Source organism: Capra hircus, chromosome 7 (assembly GCF_001704415.2).
Source record: "Capra hircus breed San Clemente chromosome 7, ASM170441v1, whole genome shotgun sequence".
NCBI lineage: Eukaryota > Metazoa > Chordata > Mammalia > Artiodactyla > Bovidae > Capra > Capra hircus.
Window position 1 is genome coordinate 60,653,449 of NC_030814.1, and position 19,365 is coordinate 60,672,813.

Below are 19,365 nucleotides of genomic sequence, written 5' to 3' on the forward strand. Positions count from 1 at the left end.
GCTCCCTGCAGTGGAAGGGCAAAATCTGAACCATTGGATCACCAAGAAGTCCCTCAAGATCTCCTCTTACCCACAGCCTCTGGCAACTACTAACAGGCTCTCTGTCTCTATGGATGTGTCTTTTCTGGATATTTCATATAAATGAAACCATACAATATGCACCAAACTTCTTCATTATAATGTCTGTAAGGTTTATCTGTGCTGTAGTGCACATTCATATTTTGTTCCTTAAGGATCACAGAGTGTTATTTCTTTGTTTGGATATACTCCATCTTATTTATCCATTCACCAGTTGAATAGACATTTGGCTTGTTCCCACTCTCTTGATTCATGACTAATGCTGCTATGAATACAGGCATCTGTATCTTTGTGTGAACATGCTTTCATTTCTTCTGGGTAGAAGCCAGGAGTAAATTGCTGGGTCATATGGAAGATCCCCTGGAAAAGGGCACAGCAACCCACCCTAGTATTCTTGTCTGGAGAATTTCACGGACAGAGGAGCTTGGTGGACTACAGTCCAAAGAGTTGAACACGACTGAAGCAACTTAGAATGGTGCGGCATGGTAAGTGTATGTTTAACTTGACAAAAAATAACTAAGGACTTCCCTGGTAGTCCAGTGGTTAAGAATCAGCCTTCCAGTGCTGGATGCAGGTTCAAGCCCTGGCAGGGAAGCTAGGATCCCACATGCTGAGGGGCAACTAAGTCCATGCACAACAACAGAGACCTGATGCAGCCAAATAAATAAATATTTCAAAAAAGAAGAAGAAACGGCTAAACTGTTTTCTAAATGACTAAAGTGGTAACTTTTTACATGCCCACCAGCAATGAATGAGGGTTCCAGTTTGTTCACATCACTAACACTTGTTAATGTCTGTCTGAAAGGGTAAATGTTAAGGATACTTTTCTAAAATAAGTCAAGTTACCCTCTCCCTAGCCTAATCCCAACACATATCCAGGCAGGCAACAAGTACCAGTTTATGAGAGTTGGGAACCTACCCTCTGGCCCCCGCTGTCTTTTCACTCTCAGGCTGCTGCCCAGTCCCAGGCTCCCTTGGCCCAAAGAGGAGAGACAAAAGATGTAGTTACAAGACTGCCTTGGAACAGAGGGTTGGAAATGCGGTAAGACAGGGTTTGTGATAACTAGGGAGTGAGGGGGGCCTGTGTTCTAGAAAATCCATCCAGATAAGATCCCACTGGAGATAGTAACAAAATGCAGTGTGTACAGATAAGCTCCCAGGACTAGTCTCCCAGGATTGCTTCCCACATCATCTGATCTTAGCCACTTCCTCCTTTTGAGGTAGGAGCACCTCATCAGTGTGTGGCCCATCACCCACCAGGCACCTTTTCTCCTTAGAAGAGTATTGCTGAGGACTTAAGTATATTTGCCAAGCTAAATAATAATGACCTATAAATAGACATACCTTGTTTAGCCCCAGACATCTCGTTAAAAGAGGGTATAAACAAACTGGAGGGAGTTTGAAATAGAGCAGTAAAAATGATGAAGGCACTGGCTCTGTTTCCATGCAGAAAAATGAAACAAAAATTTTTAGAAGGCTGAGTACTGACTCTGTAAGTGTCGGGGGAAGCAGGTGATTATTGCTTTGAGTAAGAGAGAGGCCAGTGAATGGGGACATGGTAAGAAGGAGCCAGAAACGGGAGGGGGCAGTTTGGGAGTGAATGGGCCCACATCTACACAATGACTTGTACTCACTTGCCCACAGCAGCTTTATTTCTAATAGCCCCTAAAGGAACCAACCCCAATGTCCATGCACACATGAAAACATGAGCAAATTTTGCCATTCCTGTGCAGCAGAATACTGCTCAGAAATAAAAAGGAGTCACTATTTATTTATACATGCAACAACATGGATGAATCTCAAAATAACACTGAGTGAGAGAACCCAGGCCAGAACCAGTGGATACTGAATAATTCAATTTGTCTGGGAACTCCATAAAATGCAAACTGATATGTTTATAGTGACAGAAAACAATCAGTGGTTGCCTGGGGACAGAGGTGGAAGAAGGAGAGATTTCCCAGGGGTATAAGGAAAGTTTTGAAGGTGATGGATATGTTCACTACCTTCACTGTGGTGATCATTTCACCTGTGTACACATGTATCATAACTTATCAAACTGTACACTTTACATGTACCTCAACTGTATTTGTATCAGTGTTTTGTACTTATATATACACATCAACTGTACCTCAATAAAGTCATAATAGCAACAACAACAATAATAATAACAAACAGCGTTAAGTGCTGAGGAGAATAGACTTACAGGACGGCTTCCTGAAAAAGATGAGATCATGCTACTTGGATCTGAGGAGCTGAGCCCCCAACTTAACCTATGAGAACATATCAACTAAGCTTTGCCTCAAAAGTCTCTCCTAGGTTCTAGTAGTGGGAAAAGCGAGATGGTATGAAAAATCACTGCAGTGGAGGGATAGATTTGCTGTTTGGGTGCAAAATCTTATCAATACCCAAAGGTGTATGGGTAGAATGTTGAAATCTTATTTGCTCAGTACCTGATTATTTTAGATTTTGTTTCATTTCCCCTTAGGACCACTAGGATCTTACTCTGCCCAATCTTCCCCTCTCAAACTGAATTAAGTGCGGCTGCACCAGGGAAAACAGCAGAGGAGAGAGGGGGATGTTGGAGAGAAGACCTCTGACTCTACTGCACCCTTTCCTGACTCCCATTTCTTCCTGAAGTTGGGGACGGGCTGTAAGTGGGGCAGGTCAAAGGAAACACACCTCAAACCCAGCCTGATGACAATGCTAAGCTCCGCCTTTCTCAGTGCTTAAGAGTCTTCAAAAAGGATGAGACTGAACAATCCTGAAGTTAAGAGAAAAGACTATCTCTCAGATACCAAGAGGTAAGGGTCAAGGATCCTGAAGATTTGGTTCTTTCTTTCGTTTCAGAATTGAAACCTGTCCTTTGCTGGCCAAGTTCCCCTGATTGCTCTCCTCTTCTACCCCATTCCTCTCTGTCCCTCTCCACAACCCCAAAGGCCTAGACAATGTCCCCAGGTAACAATCAATCGCTCAACATTCTCTGGGTTCCTTCCCAAACCTCAGCTTTTATGATGATGAGTGCTTTTATCAGCGCTACCCTGTGCCCTTGGTTTTAGATTTCCCTCACAGGAGCCAGAGTTAAAATGAACACTTTCCTTTTTCTTTATACTACAGGACTATAAAATGGGGCAATTAGTGAGTCTTGGCCTATTTCAACCATGCGAAGAAACTTGAATCTCAGTTGTTAGAACCTAAAGAAACTCTGGTGACAGGACTAGTAATAATTAGCTAGCAGGCTTGGCAGAATTTCTCAGTCTGCATCAGAATCACCTGCCATGTTTGTAATCAAGGCCAGTTCCAGGAACCCAATTCCAGACCTCAGGTATCAGACACTCTGGGAATGGGGCCTGGGAATCTGACTCTAATGCCCTGTAACAATGTAGGAGGCCCTTTGTTTTAAAGGAACAGAGTGAGTATCTTCACTCCTTTCGTATTTTATTCTTGTCATGTTTTGTTTCTCGGGAGTCTGATGAGAAATTCTTAAGAATGTGTAACAGGCATAGACTTGTGTTTCTGGGCCAATACGGGGAGGGTAGGTGGGGCTGGCAAGAGGTGTGCCAGCACAGTATTGTCCCATCAGGACATGGCAATTTTGCCAGGAGGCTCACAGGGATGTGCTCTTTGCTAGAGAAGGTGGCTTGGTTCCCCCCTGTTCCAGGCTGAGGAGTCTGGTGTCCTGTGAAAGGGCAGAGATCAACACTGCTGGTGCTTGAGGGCTAGAATGGAAGAGGAAGAATTGGGCTGATGCCAGGGGACTGCTGGAATTCCCCTGGCTCCAGGAGAGGTGTGGGTTGGTAACCAGTGAGACTCTTAGAGAGACAAGAAGGTGTGGAGGCAGATTAGACCTCCATTTCATTCAGGGCCTGATATCCATACTGGATAGAGGAGATACTTCATTGTTCTTGATTTGGAGGTCAGAAGTTGGGAGAGGAGCCAAGGCTTGGGAATTCCAGAACTATTAGATTCCAAATCTATTGTACACTGACCAATGGAAGGGGTGTCTGACCAAGTCGCAGAACACTCCTATCCAGGTTGGAGGCTGTGCTTCCCTTCAAGAATCTATCCATCCATCCTCCCTGGCTCACACACAAAACAAACCAATCAGGCTGACTTCTACTTGCCCTGACAAACTCAACTTTTCCACCTTTCCTAAGCCCCTGGATGGGTTTGAGAGCCTCATGCTTGCCCATATTATATAACCTAATGCCATGATACAATTTTTGGCTTACATCTCTGTCTCCCCAGCCTACAGTCTGCATTGTTGTTGTGGCCAGCTCAAAGCCTCTCACACGATAGACAAATGCTCACGAGCCCATGAGTATCGCTCTGTATACAATTGTGGACCCTCAAGGGACGGGGACCAGAGGAACCTAGCACCTAAGGCCTCCCACACAATGGGGACAGACTTAGTCTAGATGGAACCTTAGACAGCAGGCCAGCCTCCTGCCCACTCTGCCCTGTGTCACAAAGCTGCCAAGGATCCCAGCTCCAGCTGGCAAGTGATGAGATTTCTTCCTGGAAGGATTCTTGGCTTGAGAACTGGCCCACGCCTCTTCTAGTCTTCTTCAGTACCCTCAGGCTTCTGAGGACCTAGAAGCCAGGAGGGGGACACCAAGGCAATCCCACATTCGTTACTGTTTCCCAGTGCCCTCTGCCTACCCCTTAACTCCCCCAAGGGCATATGGCAGGGATTCCCTAGAATACAGTTTGCCAAGCCCAGATAAACATGGGTTGGGGGGTGGTCAGGGCTGGCTGAACATTTGTGGCCAGAATGGTACTGCCTCTGGCCACAATTACTCCACCTACACATCTGGCCTTTTGTAGCTTTAATTAACCAAGGTAAGCTTACAGCCTACCAGATTGAGGAATGAGCCCAGTATCAAAAAGAGGAGACCCACATTCAATTTTCTAAGAATTCACTCCAGTGACACACATTGGGTACATTTCTGCTTAGAATATCCTTGTCGCCATAAAAGTCCCTCAAACCCCTCGATAAAGATGGCTAACTACAAAGGCCTCCCCCAGCCCAGGAAACACACCCAACCACAGCTATTTTATTTTCCTTTTAATTTTTCTGAAGGATATACACCACATATCCCATGGGCAATAAAGCGCATTCAATGTGTTTATAAGCCAAACAGTCACTTTGTTTAAGCAAACACATGTACAAAGTAAAATGAAACCACAAAATAATGAACTGCATGTTCATAACATACAAAAATTGCCGCCTACTCAGTAGGTAACTACAACATTCCAACTCCTGAATTATATTTATAAATTTACATTTTCAGTTTAAAAAAATAGACTTTTGAGAGTTCAGATTTTTAGATTTTGTTTTCTTACATTCTGGAGAACTGGAGCTCAAGCTCAGCCCCCTTCCTTATTTTGCTCCCAAAACCTCCCCCAAATCACCATTCCCTGCCCCCCTTAAGGCTAGAGGTGAGCACATCCCTCACAATTGCACATGTCAAGCCGTGTCAGCAAGGCGCATCACACAAAAGGCACCAAGACGTGAAACTTTTTAAACCAAAAGGACAAAAAAAAAAAAAAAAACTACTTTCAAAAAAAGGAGAAAAACCAAACCGTATTTTGCCACGTTGAGTACAGTCGGGCAGTATTTACAAAACGGTTAACAGAACAACACTCTGACACATGCTCCAATTAATACCAAGAACTGCTGTTTCAAAAAAAAAGCTTCAAACTGAATCGTCACAGCATCATCACAAAACAAAGGATCACCATTGGTTTGCTTGGCTTTTCTTTTTTTTTTTTCCCCAAAAGTGAGAATCTAATTCCAAATAATACAATAGAGTATGCAAATTATCTTCACATCAAGAGTACCCCAAGAAAAACAAAATCCATGGCACAGACACTGTACAAGAGTACAGGGCTGGGCTCTTGAGGGGCCCAAACCCCATTTTTGCCAACTTGATTTTCTAGCATTGAAGGGAGCAAGGGGTCAGGCATACGATGGAGATAATACTGAAATGATATATCCAAAATCCATGCAAATCAAGTTCTTTGGATAGATGTGAAGAACTTGGACATGGCTGTTTCAGGCAGCTGAAGTCAAAGGGAATAGGGACTGGGGAGGAAAGGGAAGTGGACAGAAAGAACTTTTGGCCAACAGACCTTCCACAGTGACCCTGGGGTCAAGCAGAGAGGGAGGACTTGGCTCTGAGAACCTCCATCTGACCTAAGAGGAACTCCCCCTTCCTATGGCCATCTCCTCCTCCTGTCCTTTAAGTCTCTTGTGTTTCGTTTTCTCCCTTTCACTTTCCCTTTAGCAAATTTCAATTGTCCTGGGAGAAAAGGTGGTTGTCATGTCCGAAAGCCCAGTGGAGGCGCTGAAGGAGTTGGTGACAGCTGAGGAGGGGAAGCTGCTGACCTGGGTCGGGAAAGCAGGAGGGACAGAGGAATATGTGGTGGCCACCGACGGGGACGGGAAACCATTGTGGACCGGGGATGGGTAGGTCGAGGAGCCGGGAGAGGAGTAGGAGGTGGGCACGGGCGATGGGTATGAGGTGGTGGCTGGGGATGGGTAAGAGGTAGTAACTGGGGATGGGTAGGAGGTAGCCACCGGGGACGGGTATGAAGGAAGAGAGGAGGTGGCAGCAGAGGCTGCACTTTTGTCTGCTTTTTTGTCCTTCTGCCGCAAGTGGATCTTGGTATGCCTCTTGCGTTCATCACTCCTGGCAAACTTTCTCCCACAGATGTCACAGGCGAAGGGCTTCTCCCCTGTGTGGGTGCGGATGTGGGTGGTGAGGTGGTCGCTGCGGCTGAAGTTGCGCATGCAGATGCGGCACTGGAAGGGTTTCTGGCCGGTGTGGATGCGAATGTGGCGGGTGAGCTCATCTGAGCGAGAGAAGCGCCGGTCACAGGACTCCACGGGACAGGCGTAGGGGCGTTCATGGGGGGGCGTCTTGCTGGGCCGGTTGGGGTACTTGCGCATGCGGCTGGGTTTGATGAGCTGAGACTGGTAGGTGCTGTTGAGGGCCTTCAGGTCCTGGGAGCCCGACTGTGTGGCAAAGGCCTTGATGGTAGAGAGAGGAGTGAGTGAAGGCTGCTGGGTACGGCTCTCCAGGCCCTGGAAGGGCTTCTGATCTGGCGTGCCCAGACCCAAGTCCCCCTGCTGTTGTGGAAACAGATAGTCGGGGATCATGGGAACCTGGAAGCCCCCCTTGGCACCAGGGTAGGCAGGAGGTGGGTACTGAAGGGCGGGGCCTGCTGAGCCCGGAAAGGCCTGGCCTTGTGGCTCAGGGAAGATGTCAGTGTTAGGTGTGGGGAAGGTGGGTGCCGCGGAGTAGATGGGGCTGCTGTCGTTGGACTGCACTGCGCAGCTCAGCGGTGGGCTCTGGGAGGCTGAGGAGGAGGCCGCTGGAGATGATGCTGAAGATGAGGTGGCCGGTGGGTTGGTCATGCTGACGAGGCCGCTGACCAGACTGAAGAGGGGCTCAGGCCACAGGGTGTTGCCACTGTTGGGCGCAGGCTCCAGAGAGAAGCGGCCTGTGTAGGTGATGGGGGGCAGCCGGGTGGTTTGGCTGGGGTAACTCGTCTCCACTAGAACCTTCTCGTTATTCAGAGAGATGTCAGGAAAGGACTCTGGCAGGAGAAAGAGAGGGAGGAGGCCTGGTTACTGGAGAGCAATCACCAGAGGACGCGGAAGACCCACGCTGCCGGACAAGAGGTCGGGCCAGCTACCATTGACTCTTGAGCTGGTTAATAATTGATAACAGCAGATTGAAATGTTCCTGGACCATCTCCAGACGCAGAACCCATTTCAACAACCGCTGACGCAAATACGGAGAATCCCCTCCACTGCAGCTCCCAGCGCTCCGCAGCGGCGGCTGCGCGGGCGAGGGATTCCCGCCAGTACCCCCGCAACGGCCGCGGCCAGTGCGCACCCCCTACCCCGGGCTGCCGGGACATCCCGGGCCAAGGATCCCGGCCTTTCCTCGGGGATAGCGGCAGGCTAGGCAAGCCTTTCTGGAGGGGGAGGGGGCGCAGCCCTGTTCGTCAAAACAAGCTCTCCCTCCTCCATCCACCCACGCAGCCCCACAGCTCTCCATCCAAAACAAAAGCTGGCTCCTCTGCGCACCGTTAAGGACAGGGTGGGGGTGGGGAGAATGTCTTCAGGCAGTCCTCTAACACAGGACCCTGGGGATGTGAGGAATGGAAGGGAAACCCCACTTGCATCCCTGCGGCGAAGGGGGAGCTGCAAAGGCCATGGGGAAGAACCGGACGCCAGAATGTCGGCGAACGGGCTAGCCCTAGGCGTAGGCCACAGCTTACCTGCGGTCAGGTGCTCGTAGGGCTGCTCGCTTGCCTCCCCCTGAGGGTTGAAGGCGCTGCTGCTGTTGCTGTTGCTGCTGCTGCTGCCGCCCCCTCCACCTCCACCGCCCCCGCTGCTGCTGCTGCTGCTGCTGCTACCGCTGCTGCCCTCCGGGGCCCCGGCGGCACCGAGGAACTGGGGAGCCCCATTGCTCAGCAGCATCATCTCCTCCAGCTTAGGGTAGTTGTCCATGGTGGGCGAATGAGGAAAGGAGCCAAAGGGGTCGGAGATCTGCAGCGGGGACATCAGCTGCATCTCGGCCTTGGCTGCCGCCATCCCGGACCGGCGGGCTGGAGAGCTGGTGTTGGGGCGGGTGGGCGCAGCCGGGGACCGAAGCTGCGGGGGACACCTCTCGGGGGCTTGGCCAGGTCACATGCGGGGCGCGGGGCACACTGTGAAGAGCGCAGGCGGGGTCCGCAGGCTCGCCCTCGCCGCCGGCCGGTGTAGACGCGGCGCTGCTACCGAGGCTGGGGTAGGGGCCGCTCCTGCGGCGGCGGAAGCTGGCGGCGGCGGCAGCTGGCGGCGGCGGCTCCCCAAGTTCTGCGCGCTGGGATCTCTCGCGACTCCCCGGATCCGCCTCTATTTGAAGGGTCTGGAACGGCGCGGACCCGCCTCTGTCGTGACGTACATGGCCATATATGGGAGGCAGGAAGCCCTAATATGGCAAGACCGGCCGGGAGGACCCAGAGTGACGTGAAGCCCCCTCTCCAAGAACTGTAGGCACTGCCATCCCGCAACCTGGGCCCCACGCCGGCTCCCGCACCCTAGGTGCCCAGGCTTCGAGGAAATTTAGTGCTCAAGCCGCAGCTGAGGACTCCCGGACCGAAGCTGCTCAGTAGTTCCCAGCGTTGCCCCCGCCTCTTCCCTCCGCCTTCTTCCCTCCTCCCGGAGCCGGAAGCAGCCAGGCCATATCGGGGCGCTCCAAATAAGGCGCTGCCCAAATAAGGATTGTTCCGGCGGGGGATCCTTCCTGCTCCTTATATGGCGTTTCCGGGTCTCTGCTTACTGCTCCCTGGCTCCCTCCCTCCTCCCTGGTTCCAAGCCGGGAGCCCAACGCGCGCGGTAGAGCCGGGGACGCCCAGGCGGGGAGGGCTCCGGGCGCACCGCGGTTCCCCGGCGGGGACTGGGCTGGGAAAGCCCGGGCCCTGGGCGGGGGCGAGGGCGAGGAGGACTGGGGTTCTGCCACCGTCATCCAGGGCTCGCCCGCCCACCTCTGGGACCGTGGGAGCCGGGCTGGAGCTAAGGGGAGGAGTGGCTGGGCTGGCCAGGGCAGAGGCCGCCCAGGAGAGGCGGGGCCCTGACCCCTGGCCTCGACCAATGGCACGGTGCCTTTCCAGGTGTCGCGGTGGGAACTGAGGCTTAGGAAATAATAGCCAGATGGTTCCTGTGCAGTGCGATGGGCCACCTGCTTCTCCGCCATCTGCCAATGGAATGGGGTTGTTGGGGCCTCGGGATCCCTCTGCGCCACCAGAACCGAAAGGCGATTCTCTGGTTCCCTCTGGGGGAGAGCCCACGCTTGGGTGGCTGGACAAGGGAAGCTGATTGTCTCTGGAGAAACCGGAGTCCTGTTCCCACCAGGAGCTAGTGGTCCTTGGGATGGTGGGAGACTGACCCACCTTTATCCAGAACAGGTGATCGGGGGCGAGAAGTGTGGGAATCTGAACAGCAGGCTTCCCTACGGACTGTCTGTGGACCCCCGGCTGGCGAGAAGAGAGATCTGCTTAGCGAGTTGGTGCTGCCCTCTGGAGGTCCCCTCTCCAGCTCGGTTCCCCCGGCCCCTGGCCGAGTAGGCTCTTCGCCGTCTTCTTGCTCCCCCCTCCCAGCTCCTGTGCTGGGCGCTGCGCCAGGCGCGGGGAGCCTTAGACGCAGTGAGCGCTAACTGAGCAGGCGCCGCAGCCTGGGCTCCCCCTGCAGTCCCTGGGGAGCCGCCACAGCCGAGGCTCGCAACTCCCCGGCGGGGTAACACTCCCCTCCTCCAGCCAGGCCAAGGGCGAGGGTGGGAGGAGGGTGCGGTTAGGCTGGCAAGGTTCCAGCAGGTCTCCTGGGAGCTAGACACAAACGGGGAAGCCCTCCCCATTGCGTCCCCGCTCCCCCACTCAAGTGCGCACCCCAAACAGAACGGGGATTCCTGTTGGGGAAGGCTTCTGGCTCTACCTCTGAATCCAGGGGAGATGGCGTTTTTCTGAATTTAAAAAGAAAGCAGAAAGTGTGTGTGTAGAAGGAGGGTGCTGACGACACTGGGAGGGAATAGGGGGCGGGTTAGGGTCTCCCTGAACCCAAACAGCTTCAGGAAGTCGGGGTTGAGGGTGTAAAATGGGGGAGGAGGATGTAACTATCTTCGGCTTCATCCCTCTGTATTCTACACACGCATAAATCGGCTTAGGGAATCCAGCAGTGAACCAGGGCTCCCTTATCTCTGTTCTCTAAATCTGAGCTCCCCATCCCAAACGCTAGGACCTGGTGGGTGCCAACTCCCACCGGATACCGAGCTGTCCATTAGAAGCAAAAGCCTCCTGCAGGGTTGAATGGCCAGGCCAGTCAGTCAGATGTGTTGTGTCTGAATGCCCATTTTGCTACTGCCTGGTGGGGTACCTTGGCCAGGCTTTTCTTATCTCTCTTCAGCTGTAAAACAGATCTAATGTTAATGATGGAAGGATTGTTATAAAGACTGAAAATTTACATGGACTTCCTTGTGTGAAGTTCCAAAGCACAGTGCCTGCCTTGCAGTTGACATTCAGTAAACAGTGGCTATTGCTGTTTTCTGGGGCTTTTGACCCACTGGGGTTGCCCACAGTTCACCCACCCATCCTCAGCCCCCAAGTAAACCCCAGTGACCATTTTCTGAAAAGTTGTACAGAGAAGGAGAAACATTCCAATCCTAACACAGGGGCCATTGTCCTGAAGAGCTCATCTTAATCCTTCTTGCTGCAGTAGAACATTATTTCATAGAGCAGAATTTTTTTCAACCTTGACTGTGCACAAATGGAACTCTGAAAAAGAAAGGTTTTACCCTAGGCTGACCGAATCACAATCTTCCTGAGCTCATGAGGGCCAGAACTGAGCAGAGACTTCCTAGGATTCTTTTTCTGCCTCTGGAGAGCTACCCAGGCTCTGAGAGTACATATTCCTCCCCCAGCCAGGGCAAACTGGTTCCCCTATAATTCTACTGTGGAAGTTGACCCACAGAATGTTCAGGTCCTCAATGAAGCTGGGCACTTGAAATGCTAATAATCTACATCTTTTGCTTTGTGTGTCCAACCATTCTTTTCCTAAGTGCTCCCAGTCAGCTATTTCCTTTGGAGAACCACCCCCAATCCATGTGGTTGAGGGAAGAAAACCCCATCCTAGATCTAGGTGAGGACATGTCACCCCTACCTGGCCATCCATCTAGGATGCTTTCTTCCAGCAGTCCAGGAGCCTTCTATCTCCCTAGGCATAGCCACTGCATCAGGATGGGCACATGACCCAAACCAGGCTAATGAGAATCTCTTCTAGGACTTTTTCTGGAACTCTGAACAATAGGAATTCTCTTTCCCAGATGGTGCTAAACCAGTGGAATGTAAGCCTGGAAGCCATCTTGCCATCTGACCTGGAGAGCTTACCTGAGAATGAAGCCCATGCAGAAGAAATTAAAAAACAGATCCACACCCAGAGAGTAAATCTCTAGATAGAGTCGGGCCCTTTGAGTTACACAGGTTAATAAATTTCTTTTTTAAATAAAGCTTATTTCAGTTTCTATTACAACCCGGCAGGTTCTGATTAAAACACCCATTATCCACAACAACAGTAAACTTTTTTGAGGACTTTCTGTGGATAAAGGCCTGAAGCATAGGCTCCTGCTGCTGAGAAGCTTACAGTTGGGTAGAAGGAACCTGGACTCCATGTTACAAGAGAATTAAGGCTAGGCAGCAGCCCTGAGTGTGGGACTCTCAGACCTTGTCCACTGGGTGACTGATGCCAAAAGCTCTAGTAAAGGTGAGAGGCCCTCAGAGGGTCTGCAGGTCTGAGCTGATGTCTATGCTCAGACTTTCCTTGCAAACCAGAGAAGAGGAAGAGGCAGAGGTGAGAGCAGAACTGGGCTGGTCCATGGCAGCTGACGCTAGGAGAAAGTCAATGGGAACCATCATGTCTGACCAGGGCTGAGCAGGCTGCAACTCTCAGAGGAAAACAAGCCCCTTTTTCCATTGCCACTTCCTCCTCCCCACCCCAGGCTACGTCAGCACCCACACGTGCTGCTCGGATAGTGGTTTGCCCGCCACTGTGACCAGCCCAGGGCTCAGGAAGTGACTCTCGCTTTGGTTCTGCCTGGGGTGCCTGTCACACTTTCCGATGGTTGATCAGCTCTGCCGGAAACATGGAGGGCCTGGCCTTCAATGGGTCTGGGGGCAGCTCTGCTCCCACCCCAGGGAGGGTCTTTGGGCACTGAGAGAAGAACCTGAAGAGGCCAGGTATGGAGTGGCACAGAAGATGCACTGAGGTGGGGTGGGGGTGGGGGACCGGGGAGAAGTGGAGGCATGGTGGACGAGGGGAAAGGAAAGAGAATCACCCCAGAGTGCTCCGGTGGGAAACCATCCTATTTCCTCCAATTTCAGGTGGGAAAACGGTGCCAGAGGAGATCCTGAGCCCTAGGACAGGTGGAGAAGGACAAATTCTGAGACAGGCCCACATAGAGTGATGCTGAGGCCTGAGGAAGTGGAGGGTCCCTTGGGCCCTGAAGAGGTGCCTGGCTGCACCCTCCAGATGGGATCCAGGGCTGCAGCAAGAAGTCCATATAGGATTTGGCCCAGGTTGGGGATCTGCCTATGAGAATCAGGGTCTGGACTGCTGTCCTTAGAGGCTGTATGAGGGGTCATGTCCTGGACAGAGTTAGGTAAGGCCTGAAGTGGAAGTCACGGGACTGGCACAGAGGGACCATTAAGGGAAGAGGGAGTGGGTCAAGGTAGGTGAACATTTCGGCATGCTCACTGGGTCCTCTCTGCCCTGCAGAAGCAGGAAGAGGCTGCTGTCCCTGGACATCAGCCCCTTTGCCCTGTGCTGAGTGGTCCCTCTCCCAGGCCTGGGGTCAGCGGGATCCTAGGCTCAGAGGACAATCCATCCTTCCTTGCTCCCCCCACCCCCAGCTGAGTGTGCAGCAAAGCTGGCTGCAGAAATCTCTGGAAGCTCGTTGGGCAGGCAGAGGGAGGGGAGTGTTACATAAGAACCCACTGATGTGCAGGAAGTCTAGAGCAGCCTTTAGATTAGAAAGGCAGCGTTCCCATCCAGCCCAGAAAGGCAGGAATAGCAACGGCTGCGGTTATTTCTGGCCCCTCACCACCGCCCAGCGCCAGGGCTGCTCAGCTTCGTGGTGGGTGAGCTTGGACTCTGCAGACCTTAGGGGAGGGCAGAGGGAGGGCACGTAGCCCCAGGTTTACCCCACTCTAGCACTGGCCTCACCATCCCCTCCCCCTAAACACCGGGATGTCGAAATCAGTGGTGATGCTTGTTTCCTCTGATTTTCCTCAATCTATAGGTCCATTTCCTATCCCCACCCCCACCCCCCAGACACATTTACAATGCGATTCATACTAAACAATACCTTGACAGGTATTTATCCTTACAATGCCTTATGAAGTAGGTTCCATTTTCACTCCTGTTTCGTTGATGAGTAAACAGGTTCAGAGAGGGCAGGCAACTTGCTCAAGGTCAGAGAGCCCAGCAATGGCAGAGCCAGCATTCCAATTCAGACAGTCTGGCTTCAGGTCTGTCTGGCTGAACCCCAGTTCATCCTAAGAACTGTTTTCTGGGGCCCCAGAATGAATCAGACAAAGCTTTCATCCTACTGGCACTCTTGAGTCAAATCAAATAGCAGAGGCAGACATGAACACATCATTTCAATTCATTCATTTGGCAATTACTTATCACACATCTGTTCCACTCTGGGCATTAAAGATATAAGGAGCGGTAAGTAAGGCAGGTTCTCCCTTTTTGCAGGTCATAGCTCAGTGGGGGAGACCGACAAGCAAGCAAGCAATTTCCACAGTGTGCTGTGTGCTATCCTGGGGGAAGCACAGTGACTGGGGAGCCCCTAATCCAGCTCCCACCCACTGAAGTGGTTCCCAGGCAGTCAAAGAGCCAACGCACCATTTTAAAATAATTCCAGGAGGCTGGGTGGGGGAGGACTGGCAGTGAGACCAGCCAGGAAACTGTGTAGTCATCTAGGAGAGAGGGTAAGGTCTGCATGCCTCAGGGTCAGCTATCAGAGACTCTTCAGGGACCTCCCATTCAGAGAGCAAGAAAACCAACCCCCAAATTTACAGACAGGCCTCTCAGTCCAAGGTACATCTGTTCCCCGTGGTACTGTGGCAATGGGAAAGTCAGAGAGGTTGGATGGAAGAGTCTTCTCTTTTTCCTCCTCTAATCATCCCCCTAACTGGTCTACCCTTATGGAAACCCTGCTTTTTACTAATTTATTTATTTAGCTGTGCTGGGTCTTCACTGCGGCACGCAAACTCTTAGTGGGATCTAGTTTCCTGACTGAGAATCCAACCTGGGCCCCTTGCATTGAGAACATGGAGTCTTAGCTACCAGGCCACCAGGGAAGTCCCAGGAAACCTGTTTTAGGGCAAAGTCAAAATGAGTGAGTAAAGAGGAAGCTGGCACCCAGAAGCAGGGAGAAGCACTTCCATCCAGATTATCACACTGACGAGTAGTGATGAGAGGGAGGACAGTTAGCCCGGTGCCCAGGAACATCTACGGAGGGGTCTTCACTTCACTCTGGGCAAAGACCACACTTCTGTTCTATCAGAAAAGGGAGGGACTCTTCAGAACTGAAAGGATTTGTTTTCCCCCGGTCAAGCTACAGAGAGAGCTATCGTGGCAGGATGACGATGTCTTTAGACTGACATTGGACTCGTTTTTTTTTTTTTCAAAAATATGTTACAGTAAAATATACATAACATAAAATATCCCATTTTAACCATTTTAAGTGTCCTATTCAGTGGCATTCAGTTATATGTGCAGTGCTGTGTAACCGTCACCAGTGTGCACAGGCAGAACTTTTTTTTTTATCATCCCAAACAGGAACTCTGTACCCATGAAACACTAGGGATAGGGAAACATGAATTCTCTATCCTGTTGCTTCCTCTTTGGCCCCTGATAACCTCTATTAGAGTTTCTCTCTATATAAATTTGCCTAGTCTAGGTACCTCCTGTAAGGGAAGATATTTGTCCTTAATATTTGTCCTGTTGTGTCTGTTGTGCCTGTAATGTTTTCAGGGTTCATCCATGTTGTAACATGTATCAGAATTTCATTTCTTTCTAAGGCTTAGTAAGTATGTATATACCACGTTTTGTTTATCCTCTCATCTCTCTCTTTTTTTTTATCCTCTCATCTTTTGATGGACATTTGGGTTGTTTCTATTTTTTCGACTATTGTGAATAATGCTGCTGTGAATATTAATGAGCAACTATCTGTTTATGGATTCTGTTTTCATTCATCAGGCCTCTCTGCTGCTGCTGCTGCTGCTAAGTTGCTTCAGTCGTGTCCGACTCTGTGCGACCCCATAGACGGCAGCCCACCAGGCTCCACCGTCTCTGGAATTCTCCAGGCAAGAACAATGGAGTGGGTTGCCATTTCCTTCTCCAATGCATGAAAGTGAAAAGTGAAAGTGAAGTCACTCAGTCGTGTCCAACTGCTAGCGAACCCATGGACTACAGCCTACCAGGCTCCTCTGTCCACAGGATTTTCCAGGTAAGAGTACTGGAGTGGGGTGCCATTACCTTCTCCGGCCTCTCAGCAGTTACCAAATAGATTAAAGTTAGATTTAAGAAGGACTTTCTGGTTTCCTACTACCACAGACCTAAGCAGCAGCATCTCCGCCTATGGATAGTTCCGATAACCTGAATCTCTTCCACCACCTCTAATCCCATCCCTAGGCTGGGGTAGTGCCCAGAATGGCTGCACCATCGCAGGAAAGAGGCTTCACAGGGATCACTCTGGAGTCATACCTCTGGATGACTTATTTTTAGTAGCTGGGTGGGGGTTTCATGGCTTTCTGTTGGGTTCTGGGTACGTTTGCCACCACTACCCATCCCAGACCCAATGTTCTCCTTTCCCTGGCAACATCCAGACTGTCTCCCTTTTTCTCTCCCAGGCTAAATTGGGAGTGTGAAGCTGCTCTTCTTCCCAATTTAGCTTTTGAATTAAAGTGAGAAGTGAATGTGGCTGGAAAGCTGACTCCCATCTGTGTGTGAGAGAGAGAAGGGCAAAGCAAGCGAGCATGAGCACATGCCAGGCGGCCAGGGCAAGGGTAGGTGGTCTGGGCAGCTGCTGTTTAGTGCAGACACCCATCCTCAGGTGCAGGCAAACAGCTCTGCAAAGAGATGCTGAGGATAGAAGGCTGGTGTTTTTTTGGGAGAGGAAGAATGCTGCAGAGATGTCATTCGTACATTCCAGAAAAATGTGCTGAATTATTAGAGTGTGCCATGCCCTGTACTAGATGCTGGGGAAACAGTGGTGAACCAGGTAGGCCCATCGCCTATGCCCGGGCTTTCAGTCTAGTGGGGACACATGGGCAATGATGAAACAGGGTGATATGTGCTGCCAGGGAAGAGAACACGAAAGAGAAGGCCACAGGGGCCTGGACCAGGTGAGGTGTCACATCTAAGCTGAGACTTGAAGAACACGCAAGACAACACCAAGCGAAGCAGGAGACAAAGAGCACGTGAGCAGAGGGCACTGCGTGTTCGAAGATTTGGGTGGGCCTGATTTCCCCGAAGGAGGGTGGCTGGCCCCCCGCCCCGCCCTGGGAAGCCCGCCAGGTGGGCTCAAGAGGGCTAAGAGCTTCCACTTCCTCCTCTTCTTCCAGGGAGAAGAAAGCCAGAAGAGAATGCCAGGGCCAGAAGTCTGGGAGCGCATGAGTCCCTTCTGCTCAGTCTCTAAAATAGTTGAAGCAGAGAGAGGAGGGAAGCCCCAGGTCTCCTTCTGAGTTGCCACTCAGGAAGCTGGACATGGAACAGAGGAAATGGGATCTCACTTGCATCAGAGGAGACAAAGGAATCAAGAAGGGTCGCTGCTTGGTTTAGCTTACCCCATCCTCCTCCGGAAGCTGCCTGAGTTGGTCTCTGGGGGACCCGTCCTCTTCTCACCTAATGGCAATGAATCATGATCTGGTGGAGATGGGGACAGGTCGAAATCTTGGCAAAGAAAAGAGGAATAAAGGAGCTCTTTGGGGGCCATGCATTTCTCTGTCAACTCTCAAGTTCCCCAATGACAGGCACGGCTAAGGGATGCTGGTGTAAAACTTGCCATTAATATTTCAGGCAGCATTACTTATTGATCACTCATCTGGCTGGGACAAAAGAAGAGAGTAATTCATTAGGTGTGCAGGGCTGCTGGGGTCAGTTTGGGAAAGAGGTCAGGCAAAGGTAGGTCATTCAGGAGTCAGCCTTGGCTGCTGGAAAAAATACCTTGAGGTTCCAGGGTCTGAAGATTAGGGTCTTTGTCTCCTTTTTCAGCTCTACAGTACCCATGATGAAAATAAGGGAAGGGGCAGGGGACGGGAAACCTAGGGGCAACCTGGAACTGCCACTGTGGCCATAAGGGAGTCAGCTCCAGGGAACCCTGCATCTAGGTGAGTGTCCCTCTCGCTCGCCCAAATTGTCCCTCTCTTGACAATATTTTAGAAGCCCAAGTTGGGTTCTTTGGGCTGTATGACCCTCCTAGGGTCAGCTTGGCAATTTCCTTGCTCCCAGGAGGTGCCTCATCCTTCCCCAAAGGGAGTACCTGCTTGCTGGGTCTGACTATCTCCTCTGCACACAAACTGGGGTTGGAAAGTGATTGAGAATTCATATCTGCCTATCCACCCACAAGGATGCTTTCTTCATGAACCTGCAACTCCAGGAACTGCGGTATAAAGCATCCTGCTCAGCGGACTTTAAAAGCCCACTGACTGGTGCAGGAAAGGCAAGGGCCAGGGAATCCCACACTGGGGGTGAGCTGCGCCACCTAGTGGGCTTTTTCCTCTTTGCAGGCATCCTGCTCACCTATCACTGCCTCCAGCCTGGATTTGCTGACAAGCTCTCAGGCAGAACCCAAAGGGCTCTAAGACTTAAGGTGCCCTCCTCCTTTATGCAGGCCTGACCCAGCTTAGAGAGGGGAAAACTGGGGTTAGGGGGAATCTGTGACGGAGATAATCACATACTCGCTGGTATTTAAGGCAATGGGGAAGCCAGAACTTTGGCCTGGGAATAGTCTCTCCCTATTATTCTGAATGCCACATATATGAGGACTAGAGGCCCCCAGAGACCCCTCTCCTCTACCTAACCTCCTTTCCTCCAGGGTGAACAAGGCTAGGCTCAGCTCTGCTGATCAAGGAAGAGCTGGCATAGGCTGGAGCTGCTGGCTTTCCTCTGACGTCATAGCCTGGAAATCACATTTTAAGCAGGTTCTCCTAGTGTGGGGCACACACAAGGAAGGGAGGAGAAGCAGGATGAAACCGCTTCATGCCTGAGGACCGTTTTAGCCAGGGACCTCAGGCCTGGAGGGCTGCCCAGTGTCCCCAACATGGTTTGGGCGTGGGACACAGGGCCAAACCTCAGCCCCTACTTCAAAGCTAATCTCTCTCAATGCCCAGTGGGTTTCCAGGCAATTATCAAGCACCTTCCACATAGCTCCTGCCAGACATCTGTTATGACTTCCCTTCCCCACTCCCCTGGCCTAGAGAGATCTACTAAGGTGGAGGGGAGAGGGCAGGTGACCCCAGGGAATAAGACAGCAAGGGGTCATGTAGACCCAGATGTGTTTCACCAGCCTCCTACCTCCATTCTGTTTGTCACCCTCCATCTCTCCTCTTCTCCCCAGCACCACAGGGGTCAGACCCTGTGTGGAGGTCTAGAAGACAATGTTTCCATGGCAACAGACCAGTGAACTTGGAAATCTGAGCATCTTCTGTTGACACAGGGAAACCCAGATGTGC

At 51.4% G+C, this 19,365-nt stretch overlaps 1 protein-coding gene across 1 annotated transcript; it reads right to left on the reverse strand.

The window, feature by feature from the left end:
- EGR1 (early growth response 1) lies at positions 5,129-8,965 on the reverse strand. The gene is made up of 2 exons (XM_018050324.1): positions 8,371-8,965; positions 5,129-7,680 (listed from the first exon to the last, which is right to left on the reverse strand). Exons 1-2 carry the CDS (start codon positions 8,684-8,686, stop codon positions 6,362-6,364), a joined length of 1,635 nt encoding a protein of 544 aa, XP_017905813.1. The 5' UTR covers positions 8,687-8,965; the 3' UTR covers positions 5,129-6,361.